General features: G+C 35.9%; 2 protein-coding genes across 3 annotated transcripts in view; one reads left to right on the forward strand and one right to left on the reverse strand.

Moving 5' to 3' along the window:
- LOC132204126 (uncharacterized) overlaps nt 1–18,509 on the forward strand; it is a 61,725-nt gene extending 43,216 nt beyond the window's left edge. For both annotated transcript variants that reach the window (XM_059632408.1, XM_059632407.1), the window contains 14 exons: nt 2,561–2,725; nt 3,527–3,934; nt 5,123–5,575; nt 6,480–6,834; nt 14,196–14,671; nt 15,187–15,327; nt 15,460–15,795; nt 15,856–16,022; nt 16,265–16,466; nt 16,523–16,684; nt 16,803–17,063; nt 17,195–17,455; nt 17,509–17,634; nt 17,805–18,509. In XM_059632408.1, the coding sequence (XP_059488391.1) occupies nt 2,561–2,725; nt 3,527–3,934; nt 5,123–5,575; nt 6,480–6,834; nt 14,196–14,671; nt 15,187–15,327; nt 15,460–15,795; nt 15,856–16,022; nt 16,265–16,466; nt 16,523–16,684; nt 16,803–17,063; nt 17,195–17,455; nt 17,509–17,634; nt 17,805–18,035 (3,744 nt within the window). In that variant the 3' untranslated portion in view covers nt 18,036–18,509. The remainder of the gene's footprint in view (nt 1–2,560; nt 2,726–3,526; nt 3,935–5,122; nt 5,576–6,479; nt 6,835–14,195; nt 14,672–15,186; nt 15,328–15,459; nt 15,796–15,855; nt 16,023–16,264; nt 16,467–16,522; nt 16,685–16,802; nt 17,064–17,194; nt 17,456–17,508; nt 17,635–17,804) is intronic.
- On the reverse strand, nt 18,281–19,195 carry LOC132204127 (uncharacterized). The gene is made up of 3 exons (XM_059632409.1): nt 19,032–19,195; nt 18,834–18,971; nt 18,281–18,768 (listed from the first exon to the last, which is right to left on the reverse strand). The coding sequence occupies exons 1-3, from the start codon at nt 19,179–19,181 to the stop codon at nt 18,688–18,690; spliced, it is 369 nt and encodes a 122-aa protein (XP_059488392.1). The 5' UTR covers nt 19,182–19,195; the 3' UTR covers nt 18,281–18,687.
- Between the last annotated feature and the right edge of the window lie 300 nt (nt 19,196–19,495).

The following is a 19,495-nucleotide window of genomic DNA, read 5'->3' on the forward strand; positions in this document are numbered from 1 at the left end:
AGACAAATGTTGCTTCTTTCACTCTCGCGAGAAAAGGTCATAAAAGAAGTCGCTTTGACTTTGACAATGGCAGGGATAAACAAATTCCACGTGTTATTGCCCACCGGAGGGCGCACAGAGTGAAACTGAAATTGGGCGTGTGGATTTTTTTTCGCTTGCGACGACGACGTGTAGAGCAGGTGCCGGTCCAACATTGTTAATTATATCGCGAAGGGAAGCAATGAAATAGAAAGGTGAAGGTGAAAGTAGTGGCTCGAAAATAAATGTTTACGTTGGGCGCGAACGATCGGACTATGCGCGCGAGAGGATCCCCGAAATATCATTCTGCATATATGGAGAGAATGAAAGAAAGAAAAAAAAAACACGAAGCTGCATCTCCTGACCCACAAACAGCATCTCTACGGAGCAGACAATAAAAGACAAGCATATCTCCTTTTAAGTCGTTTAGAGATCTGGCTGCAGGTGAATAAAAGGAAAAGTTATCCGTTTGTGTGTGTGATACACTTTTTATCGGCCGACATTGAACTTGAGGAATTTTGCATGTGACTTTTTACAATCCGAGCACGATTTTTCCCCAAGGATTCTCCGCAAAAGAACAAAAACGAGAGACCGCGTTTCTTTGCGAAAGCTCTACAGGTTGTAAAACAAAAGCCTTGAAACTAATATTTGCTTTGAACAAAAAGACAGAACTAAATTTGGCAAGGCCGTTTCAAATTCATAGTCTAGAATAAAAAAAAAATTAAAAAAAAAAAGTTTAAAAAAAATTGACAGTTTTATTTGAAGCCGAAACGAATTTTCTAAAAATTCTACTGAAGGGTGAAGAGTTCAATTCCTTATAAATTTACGTTTCGCTTAAAATATTTTGTTGATTCTTTCTAAAAAACACATTACAAATCTTTAAAATGGCTTTTAAGGTCAGATTATTTTAGATAAAATGTATCATTTCTATTTGATATCAAAACTTCAACACGTTTTAGTTTGAACAAGTTTTACAAAAGTTTGTTGAAATTCTGATTTTATAATTTTCATAAAACTTAAAAAGAAAAGAAAATGGTTGATGAAGATCAATGAAATTCACGTTTTATTTAAAAAAAAAAATCGAATTGTACCTGAATGGAGAATAAATAAATAAACAAAATTAGAAAAGTTCCTGATATAACTGCTTAAATTTATTATCGTATTTATATTTATTTAATTATTAATCATGTCTATTTATCATACAAAATTTATAAAAAGACAATTAATTATCTGCTGGAAATTAACTATTTAAACAATGTTAGACAAAATATCGTGAAATTATAGAATGATGACGTAAAAAATGCCAAATAATGACGATTATTAAAAATATTAAAATAAGAAAATTATAAAAAGTTCCGCGTTCATCTCTAAAAGTGCAACTCCTACGCATTCAGACATTCCTAAATTCTGAACAACGCAGTCTTATTTTTGATTGATATGGGAATTTTGGCTCGACACGCCTATGGGCCAAAAGAAATCACCAGTCGCAAAAACGATTCAACCTTGCGACTAACGAGAATCCGCCCATCAGTTTCGGCCGATATGGCAAAAAGATGGCTCATTAACGAGCTAATATTGGACCAGTGCACGAATTCGCAATTACGCAAAACCTCAATATTCTGCAGCAAAACAAAACAAGAATTCTGAATCCATTGCAGGATTTTCAATAGAATATGTGTAAAAAAATTATAGAAATAATATAATAACATTTATTTACAAAATATATTGAAATTTTCCTTGGTTGGTATTGTTGGTAATATATAAAATTTTGTTACAAAAACTTCTCTTCTTGTTAATTTGCGAGGCGGAAAGGACGCGCAAAAAATGTGTGTTGGCCGATCACGCTAAATAATGAGGCGCCTGCAAACTCCTTTTGTACCGCATCAGGGGCTTTTGTAGCAATCTCGTCCGAGAGCCATTTACAAACAAACACACTTCTTACGAGTGTGTGTACTTGTTTGACGTGCACTTACTTACTTACAGTTCTAGAATTATATAACGAGATCTGGCGTTGTTGCCGGTGAAGCAAGAATAGAGATCCGCTGGATTTATTTTGCAAGTTTCGGATCCATTGTTGCGCGATGCATGACCGGCCGACTAGTTAATTTCTAATTATCCAAGACGCGTGGCCTTGTATGGACTCGCCAATTAATTAGCTGATTAAGTTTGTTTAAACGATTAAAAAGTGAAAATTTCTTGACAAGCATGATTGATCAACAAAAGTGATCGTGCATATTTTTCACATTCCTAAAAATATATTCAAACAATATTTCAATAAAGTAAAAGTTTGCAGTTTCTTCTGCCACCAAAGTGTGATTGCGTGTTGCTCTTTTCAAGTCTATATTTTTCTTGTTTGTTCGCGCGGACCAGGAAGTGCAAAAAGTCCTTTTACGTCAACGCCAGTCTTTGAAAATAACCCTTTCATTTGCAGCGAAAATCGCGGACCGTGTCACGCGCAATGCGAACAATCATTTTTTTTTCTAATTACACGGTTCTTTCTCACCGCGGTTAATAATTGTTATCATTTCGGATTTGTTCGCAGCCGGCGATGATGGTGGGCTCGGTCAGCAGGGGCACCTACCAGAAAAGTAAGAAGTCGTGGCTGCGGCTGACCAAGGAGAAGCACCAGAGGAGCCAACACGTCAACGTCGTCCAACAACACCCGCAGATCCACCCGGCTGCTCTTCTGCACAGGGACTACCTCCAGGTATAATTGAAGACGAACTGAAAAACAGTATTAAAATTTAAAATTAATTCACTACTTCCAAACAAAATTTCAAAATTTGATTCATAAAAAAAAAAAACACTTTTAAACAAAAATACTTAATTATCTATAATGTGGAACAAGCTTTTTGTAAATTTTTTTATCTTGCAAGCAAAATTAATTTAATTTCCAATTAGAATGAAGGCGTTTTTATTGTTTTTAAGTTACTAATACAATGATAAAATCACTAAAAATTGGAAGAAAATATCAATATTTAAAAAAAGGGGTTTAAACAAATAAAATGTTTTTTTTTTTAAGTTTCTAGGCTTTTTATAATGAGGCACGATTTAATTATTATAAATATAATACATTTAAAAGTTAAGAAACCTAAATTTAAATTAGAGCGAAATATGAATCATTATAAAAAAATTCATATAATTATATAATTAAGTATACTTTAAAGACCCTTAACTGTAGGCAAACAAAATCTTTAAAAAAATGGTGGTTAAAATTTCTTATTTCCTTTGAAAAATTTCAAAAATTGGCTTCTGAAACTGGCAGATCGCAGAGCGCAAAGTGCGCTCTGCCCATTTATGTCTGAAAGTACATATTTTCATATTTCTTTTTTGACAAAATCTGGTTCAAGTTTCAAGGTTTATACCTTTTTTATTTTAATTTTATTTCTTCCCACAAATAAATCCAAATTTCTTCTCGATAATTTATTAATTTGAAATGCTTCCAAATTTGAAGTAAATCAGCAGCAATTTTCATTAGTTTTCAAAATTTTAATAATTTAACTTGAAGGAATATCGTGAGAAATTCGGACCCCTGGCGCCGGACCACCTCGACCCATGGAACTCGCCCCTGCGGCAGTACGTGCACCCGGCCGTGGTCGCGGCCGCCTCGCCGGCCGCACCGGCCATCACCGAGTACAGCACCAACATCTGCGCGTGTCCAGGGACCAAGAAAATGGGCAAGGTGTGCAAGACGTGCGGCCAGCGGGCGGCCAAGGGCACTGTGCGCGGCGGCACCATCACCAGGGGCGCCACCAAGGTGCGGCCGGCGCTGCCCCTGCCGCCCGCCCCCACCATCAAACCCATGCGCCTCCGACCCACGCCGACCACCCCGTCCGACGAGGAGGAAAACACCAACAACCCTGACGTCGACCCCTACGACATGGTGCGCAGGTCGCGACTCGCCTACAAGGAACAGGTCAGTTTAAAATTTTAGCGGAAAAGAAGGAGAAAGTCACCCTTTTTTGGGCATCAGTTTTAATTTTGTCATTTATATTTCATCAAAATATTAAATTTTTTAAATTTCATTGCCACAAAATAATTGAAAAATTAAAAGGCTTATTATTATTTTTTCCCAACCGTCAGATTTTAAATTATTAATGAAGGCTCATTGAGGTAAATATTATTAATAAAAAAAACTTTAAAACAGAAATTAGTCGATTTAATGTACTTTTTTATTATTATTATTTATTTTTTTTTTTTTTATCAAAATTCACATTTTTTTTAACAAAATTAAGCAAAAAATGTGGAGTCGTTTTCGATGAAAACCATATAAGTTTTGGTGATTTTTAGTCATTGGCCATAAAAAGCACTCCAGTTGTTGAAGTAACAAAAATTTAATTTAAGCTTCAGCCAATTATTAATTATTATTTCATTGTCCGTTTTTGCTATGAAGCAACGTATGAAATGAAGAGGTGGATTTTGGGAAAAGATTTTCAACATCATATAAAAAAACATAAATTTATGCAAATTTTGTAGAAGTTTTATATGAGAGAAAAATTCAAATTTACATTGTTCAAAGCATAATATGAAACAAGTTTATTCATTTTCATACGTTTAAAAATCAAAATATTATATCGGATATTTATTATTTATCCTTTATAGTGCTTTTATTGTGGCAACAAAAAGCAGGTCTTGGTGTTCTAGACGTTTAAAATATATAAAGAGCCGTGGAGCAATTCGTGGAAACGATTGATTATGCAACTAGCTGTTATTTTTTGTCTTGCTTTTATGATCGCCGAGCTTTTTCAAAAGTAAATTAATTCAGTAGCAATGCAGGGCGTCAAAAAGGCTCCGAGTACACGCAACGCAATTCACCCTCGGGCATACTCCACGTTATTCTTGGTTTTATTGTGAGATAAAAATTCGGTACAAAAGTAAATAAATAAAACACACCACTTTGGATGTTCGTTTAAAATATAATGGAAATTACAAATCTTAAAGCTCGATTTCTTTTAGCATAAAATTAATTTAAAAATAGTCAATGTTTTGGATCTTTTATTATTGTTGTTGTTTTTATTTGTCAATAAATATAAATATAAGGATGATTAATTTTATTTTTAGAGTTGAATTTCTAAAATAAGTAATTCTTCCAATTTTTGAACAGAATTCTGGACGAGCCCGTTCGAAAAGTTTTTCACCAACCCGGGCGCGATTGGCTGAGCGTCTGCGAGTGGCGGATGAGTGGGTGTCCACGTCGGACACTTCGGACGCAGCGAGCAGTGGCGACGAGCGCGGAGAGCCGGAAGGAGCGCCCGAGCCGCGGCGGTCGATCCTCGAGTGTGACGTCAGCGCGTACGAGCTGATCGGCAAGTACCTGAAGCACTCGGAGAGCGACGAGTTGGACGACAACGCCGTGGCCGCCGCCCAGGCCGAGCCGCCGCCGCCGACGGTCCCAGCCGCCCCCGAGCTGCCGCGCACCAACAGTTTGCCGTCGCTCGTCGAGAAACTGCCGACCCCGAAACCGCCGCCGCGCAGGAGGCGTCTCAAGAAGGTCTCCATCAAGTCCATCCTGAAGAAGACCTCGGTTTCGTCCGAGGAGGGATACGGAACTCTAGGGGTGAGTACTTTTTTCATATTTTGTCTTATATTTTATTATTTTAATTCATTATTTATAACAAAATTTAAGAATTTTAATGCTTTTCAGAAATTTAGTTTTATTTTCTGTAGATTTACTTTTTATTGATTTTCTTGATAAATCCTTTTTTTACACACAGCAATTAACTTCTTTTGAATGTAAATTTTTCAAGATGAATATTTATCAGTTCACAAGCAAAGTCAATTTGAATTTGGACTTTTAACTGTCGTTAAAATTACCAAATTATTAAATCGCAATTTGTTTTTGAATGAGAAACTAGCATGTTTAGATATTTAATTGTCATTTTTTTATCGAAATAACCATTAATTTAATTAACAAGGATTCAATTGTGTTTTTAAAAATTTTCAATTCAAATAATTATTGATGTTAAAAAAAACAACAAATTGACATTAATTCCGTTTTTTATTAAAAATTTTCTGCTATTCTAGGGTTCAAAAGTGCAATGGTTTAATATTGTGAATATAATTATTGCATTTTTTAATAATTATAAAAGCTTATTTCTTTTCAATGGTTTAATTGTTTCATGTTTGGTAAATTTATTACATTACTAGATAATTTGGTACGCTTAAAGGAATCAAATTTTTTGACCAAGAATTTAAAAGTTCTATATTGTATTTTATTATTTTTATTTCGGTTGAAAAGTCACAAGAATGCTAAAAATATTTAAATATTTAAAAATATTGAAAGAAAAGGAAAAAATTATAATACATATTACTAAACTTTTATTTTTACACAATCTTAATTAAAAATGTTCTTTTTTTAAATTATTTTCCATTTTATTTATTGTTGTGGTGTTAATTTAAAATAACAAAAATGTTTGAAAAATACAAAAATAAATTTGGTTCTTTCGTTGCAATTTTTGCAGCCCTCGGGACTGCACTTCCCGACGTACCAGGAGTTCAAGCAGCGCAAGAAGCAAGTGCAGTTCAAGTCGGACGAGCTGCGAAAATGTCAGCAAGAGAAACCGGGCACGGGTGGCAATGACCTTGGCCCGGGGCGCGCTGCTCAGGTGGGTTTCTCTGGAGCCGCCGTCGAAGTCGCTGCCGCCGCCGCCGCCGCGGCCGCCGATGAGAGTGAAAGGCCGGCTCAGTCGCAGCAGGACTGTGCTCAAGACAACAAGCAGCACCCACACGAGCAACTCGCTTCGGACACTTCGGACAAGGAGGACGTTCCGAAGGACTCGGACGAGGAGAACAAATATGAGGATTGCAAGCCCGCAGGTAGGACACGCGCGTTGTTTTTTTCATTTTCTTTTTTGCAATGTCACTCTATTAAATTGAAAATTATTATTTTGCGCAAACAACTGAACGCTTTCCCCTTGGCGAGGAAAATTTAATATTTCTGAAGGAAAAATAATGCGTAGAATTTATTTTCATTAAATTTTTCTATTACAAAATAAAAAAATCAGAAATCAATTTTTTGCTACGCCTTAATTATGAAAAATCAGTGACTATTTAGGCTTAATTAAAATAATTACAAATAATTAAGCTATAGCACTTGGCGAATTTTATTATTTAAAAATCAAAATTAAGTGTTTAAGGAGATTTTTTTTTAAAGTTGTTATACCTTTTTTCTAGAAATAGCTGATTTTTGTTGGAGTTAATGTACTTCAAAGATTAACGTGAAAAATCTCTGAATATATATTTTTTTTTTACTCAAATATATTAAAAATTGATAAAATAATAGGTGCATCTTCATTAAATATTAAATAAATGTTACCCAGCCAGTCCTCATCCACTAACATTCTCCTATCATAGAAGATTCTTTAGTGGATTGAACTGGCGATAGAAGAAACCACTAACAATCTTCTAAAAATCTGCTATCGATAGAAGATCGCATCCACTAATCAATCCACTATAAAGAATTTTAGTTAGAAATAATTATAGCAAGTTTGAATTTTGTCTGAATATTAAAGAATTCATTAGATTGTTGCCGAATATTAAATAACACATAATTTCATGTAAATTTTTTATTTTTCTTTTATTAAAAAAGAACCTATATACTTTAAGTTATTTTAGAAACCTCAATTTTAACTGATCAAAGACCCTTTTTTAATACATTTGTAGTCATTTTTTTTAAAGATTACTTATTATTCCAATCTTGTTAAGGGTAATAAATTCAATTCATAAATTTGTAATTAAATAATTTATTAAGAGATTGAAAAAAAATTCAATTTTAATGTGTTATTAAAGGATCAAGAGTTGACAGTTAATTAAAAATTATTTTAATTGGATCTGAATGGTTGGTATTTTTATTTGCAGCAATAAAAGATTATCATTTTCGGAAATTTCTGCAGATCAAACAATAAAAATGATTCTCTCATAACACCTATTATTAATTAGCGATCAATCTTTTCCTTTTCTCAGCGCACCAATGAGTTTCGTAATCCAGAGAGTGCAGCAATTTAACAATAAATAACTTGAAATAAAGCTGCGAAAATTACAAAACTTGATTACACGATTATTATTTATACAACTGAAAAAAAAGAGAAAAGTCGTGCAATTGTTTTACAACTGCAAAAAATCCACGCCCCTTCACCGCGTCCACTCTCGGATCAAGGAAATAAAACTCGAAAATCAAATTAACTTTTATTTTCTTTCAATTTCACTCGCGTATTACGCGCGCGCGCCCGAAAAGCTCTCTGCGGTGATCGCAGACGTAACGAGCGCATTCGTTTTTCAGCAGTGAAAGTTGTTATTGGCCATAATTTTTGAGAGATGCAGCATCTCGATTAATTCGCCGGTCACTCTCCGTGTGTTCGTGGACCGCTTTTTTCACAGAAGACCAATTACGCCGGTGCCGCCGAACTGCAGACCAAAAAAATTACATTATTCCGCGGGGAACTTTTCTCTTTTCTTAATAAATAAATCTTGGAATAAACTGAATTTACCAGATAAAAACCAAAATAACAGCCAATTAAGTGTTCCTTTATAGTTATTTAGCTTTTAAAAGCTTAAATTAAGGCGGTTCAAATTAAAAAAAAAATAAATAAAGCGAACATTTTTGCTGTGAAATTCGATACTAATTTGGCTAAATTGAGTAAGAACGTCCTATTAAAATTTAAAGATTGTGCCAAAAATTGAAATTTTAAACTCGAATAAAATGTTCACATTATTTTAAGATATGAAAACACTTAAATTTTTGTCAATTTCTCATCAGCTAAAGGGTTAAATTTTGTATCAACATGATTTTTTCCCCAAATTTTTGCTAATGTTCGTGCCTTTTTTTATCCAACAATGATTACCTCATAATTTTTAATTGTATTTCATTTTTGTAACAATTTGGAGAAAAGAATGACTATAAAAGATGAACATTTTTTTGTTAGGAGCGTAAATTTCTGATTTTAGTTAAAAAAAATCAATATTTTCTCAATTTGTCACTTCAATATTCCATTTTTTGTAAATCGCCATGTCAAAAATCAAAGCATCCAAAAAATCTGATCCATATATTTAAGTCACCTGATACAAACTTGCAATTAGATACATCAGTTTTGCGCCACGGATAAAAATATTATGCGCCGCTTTTTGAAAAAGCCTGATGGTTCCCATAATTATACGCAGCGAAAATCACCAGCTCAGCGTGCTTTTATGGCTTCGCTTTGTGAGCTAAGAAAAAACCGAACGAGAAAAGCTCTTTTCTTTCCTCAACAACCTCGGCTGGGCAGAGAGAGAGAGAAGCCGTATTCGCCATCCACATACGAAACGATTTTCGGTCAAAAAAGAAGCATCTCCTCTCATCACGAAAACATGCCATAATTTAGCGGAGGAGCAATAAAAAGCCGGCTGGTTTTGCACAAAGCAGCTATTTCAAAACATTTTCTAAAGTTCAAAGCTCCGTCGGAAAGGGTCATTTGACCTCCGGGGCGGTTTCTATGATTTTGACCTACACCTACAATTAAAACTGTACGCAAAGTTCATCCATTGATCTCTTTCCCCAGACTTGCGAGGAAACTATCTTTTTTTTTTTAAGAAAACCAGCCACGATTTTCTTTGCTCGGCACGCAAAGTGCAAAACGCGCCTCTGAGCGCTTTTCTCGTGAGAATGTAAAATTGTAAACTTACCGAGTGTACAACAAAAAGGTGAAATTGAAAGAGCAACAGATTGATGGGATTTGTTGTTGGGCTCACAGGCGTTGAATCGAGAGCTACCGAGAAATGTGAATTAATTTGATTTTATTAGTAGTGCGGTCGATGGTTTTTATGAAAGGGAGAAATATTAAATTACCACCTGCGAGAGACGCGTTTTGGTAGAAAAATAACGGGACAATTCTCCTTCCAGACTAAAATAAAAGCTGCGCAGGTATCATAATTTGTTCTAATTATATCATCTTTTAATAAAATATTTTCGAGCAGGACAGGTTTTTACATTAAAACGCTTCAAAACGTTGACTTTGCTTTTAATTGTAATTCTTCTTTTAAGGAAATTTGTTTCTTTTAATCAAAAGTGAAAAAGGAAAAAATGTGATTTCTGTCCTAACAGCAAATTAGTTAAAAATATTTTTAGTTGTTTTTAAAGATAAACTTCAATACTACTCAAAGATAATCAAATTTTATTAAAAAACATTAATTGCAAACTTACTCATCAATTTCCTTAAAAATTTTAATTATAACGAGAGATATCGAAATCAAATAGAGAAGAAAATTACAATTTTGTCTATCTTAAATTTATTTTTTATTCAGCTTTTCACCTTCATAATTTACAAAAATATCACGGTAAAAATTACTGGATTGAATTAGCTTATAATTAAATTGTTTGAACTTTACTTTAAAATGAAACATGAATTTTAAATAAATTGAATTATTCTTCGGACTCATTGCAAAGTATTTTCATCTAAAAACGAAAGGAGGAAGTTTTTGGCCAGATTTTGGTGCTAAATCAGCCTTTATTTGAGCATCTGTTATGATTTTTAAGAAATCTTGTTGTAAAAATTTATTATACATTCACTTTTCTCCTATTGTAAAATCGCGTGCTGCGAGGGCACTCGGGAGCCACCATGTTTTATGGTTTTCAGATCACTAGCCGTGTCATTTTCTCAGTTAGCCGAGATGACTTTGGTGACGCGACCTTGGCCATTGAGCGAGTGGAAAGAGGAGCTGCAGCGCGATTTTGATCCCTTTTGTGGTCGGGGCAACCAGTTTTCTGCAACACAATAGCGGCGCTCTCAGTCGATCGACTGCGATCTTTTTGTCTCGCTTTTTTCCACGGCACTGCTCCTCCGTCGCGAGCAGCCCTCCGAGCATGGCAAACCACCTGTCAAACGCACGACCGGATCAAAAAAGATATAAAAAAAAGCGCGCTAGAGAGAAGCGATCGCGCGCACACACAGGCTTCACACACACGGCATTTTCGAGTTCATTAAACGCGCCGCGTGATTTTCGAAGGCGATTAGCGAGAGGTGTTCAAAGAGTTTAGCCAAAGAGAGATGACTTATTGCGAAAAAAAAAGAGGGCGAGCAAAGATTGGCCAACTCCAAAAGAAGCTGTCATAAAAGTTGAGACCACAAAAATCGAATTTATATTTTAATTTCAGACAATTCTTATTAGAACATGAATCAATCGAGTAAAACAAATAATTTTATTTGTGATTACATTTTTTTTAATTTTAGTAATTTTTGACGTTTATAAAGTTTAATTATGCCGGAAATTTTAATTTTATGGGCATGATTGATTCTTAAATTTAAAATATTCTTAAAAAATTTACCTTTTTACTTTTATAACTTGCTGGATAATAAAAACTGATGATTGGTAGTTCTTTGAACCTCATTTTGTTAATTTTTTCATCCCATGTGCGCCTAGCATTAAATTTTTACACCTGAAAGTTTTATTTGCCCATTTTTTTGGCTGGAGGACAATGACATTATTTTCGGTAATTAATGAGATCCCTTTAGGAAGTTCGGAGATATATTTCTGATACTTAATTATGTTTCATTTCCATTTAAGGTCAACTTTTCATTTCTCTCTTTCTCCAAAATTAATTTCTAGAACTGCGTCGTGCCAAAAGCCGTGTGATAATAATTGAGTGGCCGAGACCGACACAAAGGCCAATTATCCGAATTCCAGCCTTAATTTGCCTATCAGCCTAAAACACGCTAATCGATCGGAATTAAGGGTTCAAAACTTTCGACCGCCGGCGGCTGCGTATGCAAAAAAAGAATGCCACTTTAATTGGCCAACTGGTCCGAAAGAAGAATATATATTTACATTTTAGCGTTGGCCCGAGGGTGCATGCGACTCTTGCAGAGAAAGCAGTTTCTCAAATAATGTGCAGTGCCGGCCGACGAACCGAAAGCGAGCGTGATTATTATTAAAGAAGCTGTTGCTTCTTTTCATTCAGCTTTAGAAAGCTCTCGAGCAACGTGCTGGCCGGCGTGTAATTGAAACAAACGCGTACACATGGCGGAGGAATATTGAGAAGCCGCTTATTATCCTTTTGGGCCGGCAAATTATCATTTTTCGCCGGACGCACTCAGCGGTTTGTCTCTCTTTCTCTCCATTAACTCTGCATAATGGAGCTTCTTCAGCATAAAGTTCTGTACGGAAGGCAAAAAATCAACAGAAAATGCTTTTTTAATTTCACCCTTTCTAGTGTTTCTAAACAGAAACGAGTTTCATCACAATTTTTTTATAATTATACGATCGATACAAAAATTCCCGAGGTATTTTTTTCTTTAAATTCAAGATCAAAAGAACGCACTTGAGTTAGATATTTAAATTAATTTATAATCTATAAATTAATTACTTATTAAATACACGTATGAGCGGTTTACCTTCAGCCACTTTTTGGCCGATTTTCACTTACAATTAGACGGTTTGAAGCTGGTTTGGAGCTTAAATTATCAATCTTGGCATTATTTTACAATTTTTGTGAAAATAAGTCAAAATTGATTAAAAAATGCAATTGATTTTGGATGCAGAAAAGATACTTGATGAACAGCTGGAATTTACAATTTCTTTCAATTTAAATAAATAAATAAATAAAATACTTTTTTATGATTAAAATAATTATGCAATTTAGACTGTTTTAAAGAAAAAAATTATGAATGATTGTTATTTGCAAAAAACAAAAAATGTTTAACTTACAATAGATCACCAATTATAGCTATGAGATTGGAATTTTTCATATTTTCTTTAAGCAAATAATATGAATATCTTAAAGATTACAAAGTCTGTTCTTCTACAAAATTTGAATCCGACTTCAGTAAAACGTTTTTGGGCAAATACACAAAAAGCAAATTTTTGTCACTCAAAACATGAGTCTCTTCATATTTAGCTTTTCAAATCAAAAAGATTTTCAGGTAATTTTTGCTTGTCAGGTTCACCAAACTCATTTCACCTAATCGAATTTTCTCGCAAACTTAATTTATTCCATATTTTGATCAGTTCGCATTTTAACATCGACTTTAACAAACGTAATCCTATTTGGTTCTCGCCTTCACGTGTCTGATTAGATGTATTGATTGACGTCCAACACAAACGTGCCGAGTTCAATGAATCCGCAAAAATTCTGTCGTGTCATTTCGGGAGCTCTGCTCGCTTTTCTCTCTCGCGTCGACATCAATTTACATGAGAATGGAGAAACACTCGAAAACACCTGCCCGAATTAATCCGCCACGGCAGCGATTTATCGCTGATCTCCCGCAGTTCTGAAGTGAATGGACGGACATTAATAAATGCACGACTCTGCTTTTCTGTCTCCGCCGCGACAACAATTGATATCTGGCAAAAAGTGGCCGCCGCGAAGAGCAGCTCTCGTGGAATTCACTCGGTCTGCACGATAAAATATAACCGTTCACTAACCTTTCTCAATAACTGGATCTGCGCTTGTCAACAAATTGCCGCGGCCAGACACAAAGAAAGACACACATCCTAAATGGACGACGCGAGCCGAGCGAAGCTGCTCTGACCATTTTTAGTGCTGTGTTTGTTGCTACATTAATTATAAACTCGTGTTTTGCCCAGCAGCCATTCGTAAAAGTTGATCGTTTGGAATTTCAAATGACGCAGAAAATGAAATTATGATCGATTCATCGTTTCAAAACTTTCAATTCAACTTGTTTTCCCTTCAATTTTAATTTTCGTGCTTTTATTACTTATAAATGTTAATTTATTTATTTATTCTCTCTAATCAGACACGAGGAAAATTTATAATTAAATAATATTATATTTATTTGTTAAATAAAATTATACAACTAACTATTTATTTAAACCCGAATTTTTTATAGTAAAAGAATGGATTTTTTTGAAGAATTTTTTAAAATGAGGCCATTTATTTGATAATTTCATTAAAAATAATAAGATTTAGTGAATTGTAATTGGGTTTAATATTGTACAATTAAGAATAATATAAATTAACATTAAAATATTTCTTTAGACTAAAACTGAGGATTTTAAAGTAACATATTTCACCAAAATTATCCTTATTTATTCTGGAAAATGTCTTTTTTGAAACTAAAGCGTTCAATTTGAAAAAAATTAAATTTTTCTAAAATTTCATGACAAATTTGATAAAAAATTTTACTTTGAAACAGCCAAATTTTTCCCCTACAAACCAATTTACATATTTTTTCTTGTTTTTGTTGCAGAAGCGGCGCCAGTGGCTCCAGGCCGTGGAGTTCGCAGCAGCTCGAGTCGGCGCCGCGAGGGTGGCTCAATAGTGCACGTGCGCGGTGACCACCACAACCTCTTCCTAGACACGATGCGCCTGCGCGTATCGCACCGGCGCGCCGATTCGCGCCAAGTCTTCGCTGCGCAGCCGGTCTCGCGCATGCTCAGTCCGCCGAGGCCGCGAGAGCCGCCTCCGCCGCCCCCGGCCGCCTCCCCCACCAAGGGCGAGGTGGTGGTGGTGGGCAGCCCTGTGGCCGGACGCACCGTCGTCACGGTCAACAACCAGGACCACCTGACCCTGCGGATCAACGTGGGTGGAGGCTCCGAGGACGCCAACACCACCATAGTCACCCTCAATGGGGACGTCAACGACAACTACTCAGGCTCGACGGTGCCCCATATTTGCACCAAGATGGGCGAGGTCACAGTCGGAGACTGTTCCATAGTGCAAAAGGTAAAAATTTCAAATTAATTTTAACAAAAAAACGGTTTTTTTACTCTTCATTTATTTGTAAATTTAAAAGATTTATAAGGTTGAAAAATGAATAAAAATCTGATATATTATGGTCATTTTTTTAAAATTTACAATATTTAAAACTTCTTTTTCTTTCAAATTTTGTATGTTTTTTAATAGTTAAAATTAAATTTAATTTTTCAAAAGATCTAAGATTCTTTCCTGCGTAATCATAATTAATGATTAATTTTTTATCATGTACGACTATTTTTTTTCGCACATAATTGTAATTTATTTTACTGCTTTCATAGAGTAAACGTCAATTCACTAGTCATAGAGCACACATCACGCATTCAATAATCTGTGGTGTGAAAAATTGAGCAATGTTTTTATAAACATCCTCGACAGCCGCAGACTGATATGCATTTTTTTCTTCCACAAGCCTTGTCTTGTCGCGACTTGTTGTTTTATTCTGTAAATAAAAGTAGAATCTAACCATCGGATAAAAATAATAGGTGGAGAATACGCGGCGGAGTCGAGTGTCAACCGAGGCGCCGTACGTTTCAATCAGGGTGAATCAGCCTGAGGAAGAACCTTACGTCAGTGTTGTCTGCAGTGAGAGCGGCAAAGATGAGCCTTCCATCACCGACGATGAGGTGAAAGATTATTTACTAATTAATTCAAAAATTTCAATTTTAGGACATTTCTTACAAATTTAAATTAAAAAACTGCAGTAAAAATAAAAATTATGTTTTTTTTTTTAAATTTTTGTCACAATTTATTTCCAGGCCTCTAACGGCAGCAGTAAAGTTTACGTCACTGTGGAGGACGAGGACGAAGAGTTTGACGACGAGGAGATCGAGGACCACTACGAGATGATCAGGGACCCAATTTACGAGGAAATTTCGGTGCCGCCGCCGGCAGCCAGGTCGATTTTCGAGGGAGCCTCCAAGTACGACATTCTGCAGTACTTGGCAGGCGCCAAGGAGAGAGGTCTGCACTGCCCGCCGGTGCTTGACCTGCCCGCCCTCAGAAACTCCATCTCCGCCCCAATGGAGCTCGCCAGCCACGTGAGCGACTCGAGTGAAGACTCGCACCCGCCGCTTCGTTCGTCCCCTACTAAGGTAACTTATTTATTTATTTATTTATTTAACTAGAAATAAAAATAATATAAAAACACGCAGAGCCGGAGAAGCTCTGCGGAGATTGAGCGGAACGATTCTGGGGTCGGCTCGGAAACGAGCCAGAGCAGCCGAAGTCGATGGCTGTTGCAACGAAGAACCAACCCTGACCAGGGTGACCTGCTTTGTGAAGACTGCGAACAAACCGTTGAGCCTCAAGTCACAGACAGGTATGTTTTTACTCATTAAATTTTGTATTATTAATTCTACAAATTTACATTTTTGTTTCAATTCAACTAAAATTTAATTTAATATTTCAATTTTCTTTGCAAATTTCTTGCTTAACAGAAAAATTGTGCAAATTTTCATATTAATGTGGTATATTTTTATGCAAATCAATTCAATTTCAATTTTTTTATTATACTTTTTGTTACACAATTTCAACATTTTTAATTTATAAAAATTATTGCAGTGGCGTTGTTTACGCACCGCTGGTCTGCCGAAAGTGCGGCAAGAGACGGTCGGAGAGGCGTGAAATTATAACTGAGCTTTTGGAGACGGAAGTCAAGTATGGAAGGGATTTGCAAATCATGATGGAGGAGTTCTACAGACCTATGCTGGTGGCCGGTTTGCTGACTCAGGAGCAACTCGATGCAATTTTCCTTAATGTTCCGGTATGGTTTTATTTTAAAACTTAATTTTTTTTGCTAATTCTAAAAAATTAAAATAGGACTTGCTCGAAATGAGCAAGCAACTGGCTGAAAGACTGCAAGACGCTGTGGATATCGCTCTGGACCAGGGAGATGAGGATTTGTTGACCGTTAACGTGGGCAGACAATTTATCAGCTGCACGCAAATGCTGAACGCCTTCGAAAGCTATTGCATCAGACAGGTATTTTTCGGAAAAAAATCCATTTAAATGAGATTTTTAAGCTAAAATAATTTTTTAAACAGCAATTTGATTCAATGATTTAATTTTTTTAATTGATTCTTCAACTTTTTGTTCAAAGGGCGGCGCATCTTTGCTGCTTGCAAGTTTAGAAAAGGAGAAGGAACTTTTGAAGATTTTCCTACGAGTGTCACAAATGGAAAACGCCGTCCTGAGGAGGATGAATCTGAACTCCTTCTTGATGGTGCCCGTGCAGAGGGTGACAAAGTACCCCTTGCTGCTGTCAAGACTGTATAAAACCACCCCTCCTCACCACGAAGCCAGGGAGCTTCTCAAGCAGGCCCAGCAGAAAATCGAGGCGCACCTCGAACACATGAACGCGGTAGGATTTTTATCTTAAATATTTTATTTTATTTTAAATTAAATTCACCGTCAATGGAACTTTTATTAGAATATCCTGATATTTTTTAATCCAGTGTTTTAATTGGAATTTTCATAAAAATTTTTGTATAGGAGGCAAAGGAAATAAGCAGTACTAAATTGTGGCGCCGAATCTCGATCATAAACGTGCCAGGGCGGAGGAGCAACTCTGAGGCCGATCTGAACATCAAGCTGAGGAAACTGGCCCTCGACGTGCTCGGCTGGAATCCTGAAATCACGCATTTTGTGATGGAAGGCCGATTGCTTTTCACGCAGCCCACGGACAGCAACTGGCGCAAAGGGCGCACAATCAAGCTCAGTCACTTGAACGTCCTGCTGGTCACCCTTGGAAAGGTAAAGCAGAATAATTTTTTGGGTGATTAAATTTCTAGCTAATAAATTTCCAGCCCAATGCAAACTACAAACCGGAATCTCAGGAAAGCGGAGAACTGACTTTCCCGAAAGCTACGGGAATCCAAGAGGCGTGTTTGCTGCTGCTGAAAGACAAGGCTGGAAGATGCACTATGCTCAGGGTAAATAACCTGATAAATAATTTATTATTATAAAAAACAAAAATTACACAAAAATTAAATAATTCATTCTTAGATTTCAAATTAAATATCAAAGTTATTTCTTTTATTTTAAATAAATTATATATTTTATAATTTATAATTTAATTTATGCTTTTTAAAAAATTTTGAAGGAGCCTTTGTCGTTGGACAAGTGCATAGTGTGCACCGAGGTGCCGGACGTCGACGACTGCTTCGAGGTGCAGGAAATCGCGACGAGGGACACGTTCATTTTCAAGTCTGAAAACAAGACCAAAGAATGGGTGCAGGCGCTGCAGTACCACGCGCAGAGCCTTGGGGGCTGGCGGCGGCGACGCAACGCACTCGCCAACATCATGATGAACGGAATGGTCCCGAGGAGCTGATCGCAAAATCTCTCACCACACGTGCTTTCTCCTAAACACTTCCCGTCGTGATTTTCAAAATTTTGAAAAATATATTTAAAAAAAAAAATGCTACAAAATTTTTGCTAAAAACCTATGCTGTGATGCACATATACAATAAAAAGTTATATATCAGAGAGCAAGAAATAATATATTACAGAGAGCTTTTGCAAGAATTTTAATTCTCTTCAATTTTTGGCGATTTTTGCTTTCATTTTTGGAGCGGATGAACTACATTTTTCTTTTAGTTTGAAGAAGCGATATGTTTTATTTTTTTCCAAAGGTTTCCTTTCGGAGAGAGCAGACGATCAAGTTAACTAGTCTAGGTTAACAAATATACAGCCCTGTGTTTGTAAATAAAGCATAAAAATATTGTAGTACGTCATTATTTTCAACCCAATTCAAGTGTAGCTTATGATTAATTCAATAAACTAATTATTATATTATTATTGAAGATGCAAAGCGTTTTATTTTATCAGTTAAAATCGCATATTTTTTTATTTTTAAAAATTCTCCCTTCGTCTACAAAAAAGCAGAAGAGGAACATCACTATTTTTGGAGAGCAGGTATCTAATACCTGAAGCTCCGCAGGTTTGGTCTTATATTTGTCCAATTTATTAAAATTGGAATAGGATTAAGATCGTTGTCTATTGAGCCTCTGGATGAAACATCCTTTGAAGGAGTTGAGCCTCACATCGATTTCACCCTCCTCCAACTAGACATGGATTTATTAATTTTTAGTAAAAATTTCAATTTTTTTAAATAAATATTAAGTTCTACCTCATCAAATCTGTACAAGTCTTGGTAGCAAGAAGGCGAAATGCAGTTTCGGACGCAGTGTTCCAAGGCTACGCCGGAACTCTGCTGGCACTCAGGACTTTGTTGGCACGCTTGTTCGAACTCTTGGTACGTCATTTCCTTAAGATTTAAGATAACAAGGTTTAAGATTTTGATTTTTAGCAAATTTCAAACATTTACGTTTTTAGAAGTTTCCTTGTAGGCGAATTCTATAAAATTGAAGCTGGCGACTTCACATCTCGTAAGCGGTGGTGTCTGAGTTAAACCGAAAATTAACAAAATTAAAGCGGCAGATCGGTGGTTTAAGGCGTTTTCGTCGAGCAACTTCATGTCTGCCGGTTAACTGCGGCTATTTACAAATAAGTCCCGCATAATCGCCGTTGCTGCACCGTCGCAGAGCTATCGATTTTTGTTCCAATCCCAGCTGGCTGCGGTTATTTCTGCACCGGCGCACTCAATTCCTAATGTGGTGGACAAATTTATGATCAAAAATTAACTGGAGCCTTGAATTGCAATAGAAGGATAATTAAATTATAATGGAAATTAATTAAAATCAATTTCCAGCCTTCAGACGCTTGTATTGAGATTTTGGCGTTTGCACGCTGGTTTGGCGGCTAAATTCAAGATCTCGAGACTAAGGGGCG

This window comes from Neocloeon triangulifer, unplaced genomic scaffold, assembly GCF_031216515.1.
Source record: "Neocloeon triangulifer isolate White Clay Creek 2 clone unplaced genomic scaffold, ASM3121651v1 ptg000022l, whole genome shotgun sequence".
Taxonomy (NCBI): Eukaryota; Metazoa; Arthropoda; class Insecta; order Ephemeroptera; family Baetidae; genus Neocloeon; species Neocloeon triangulifer.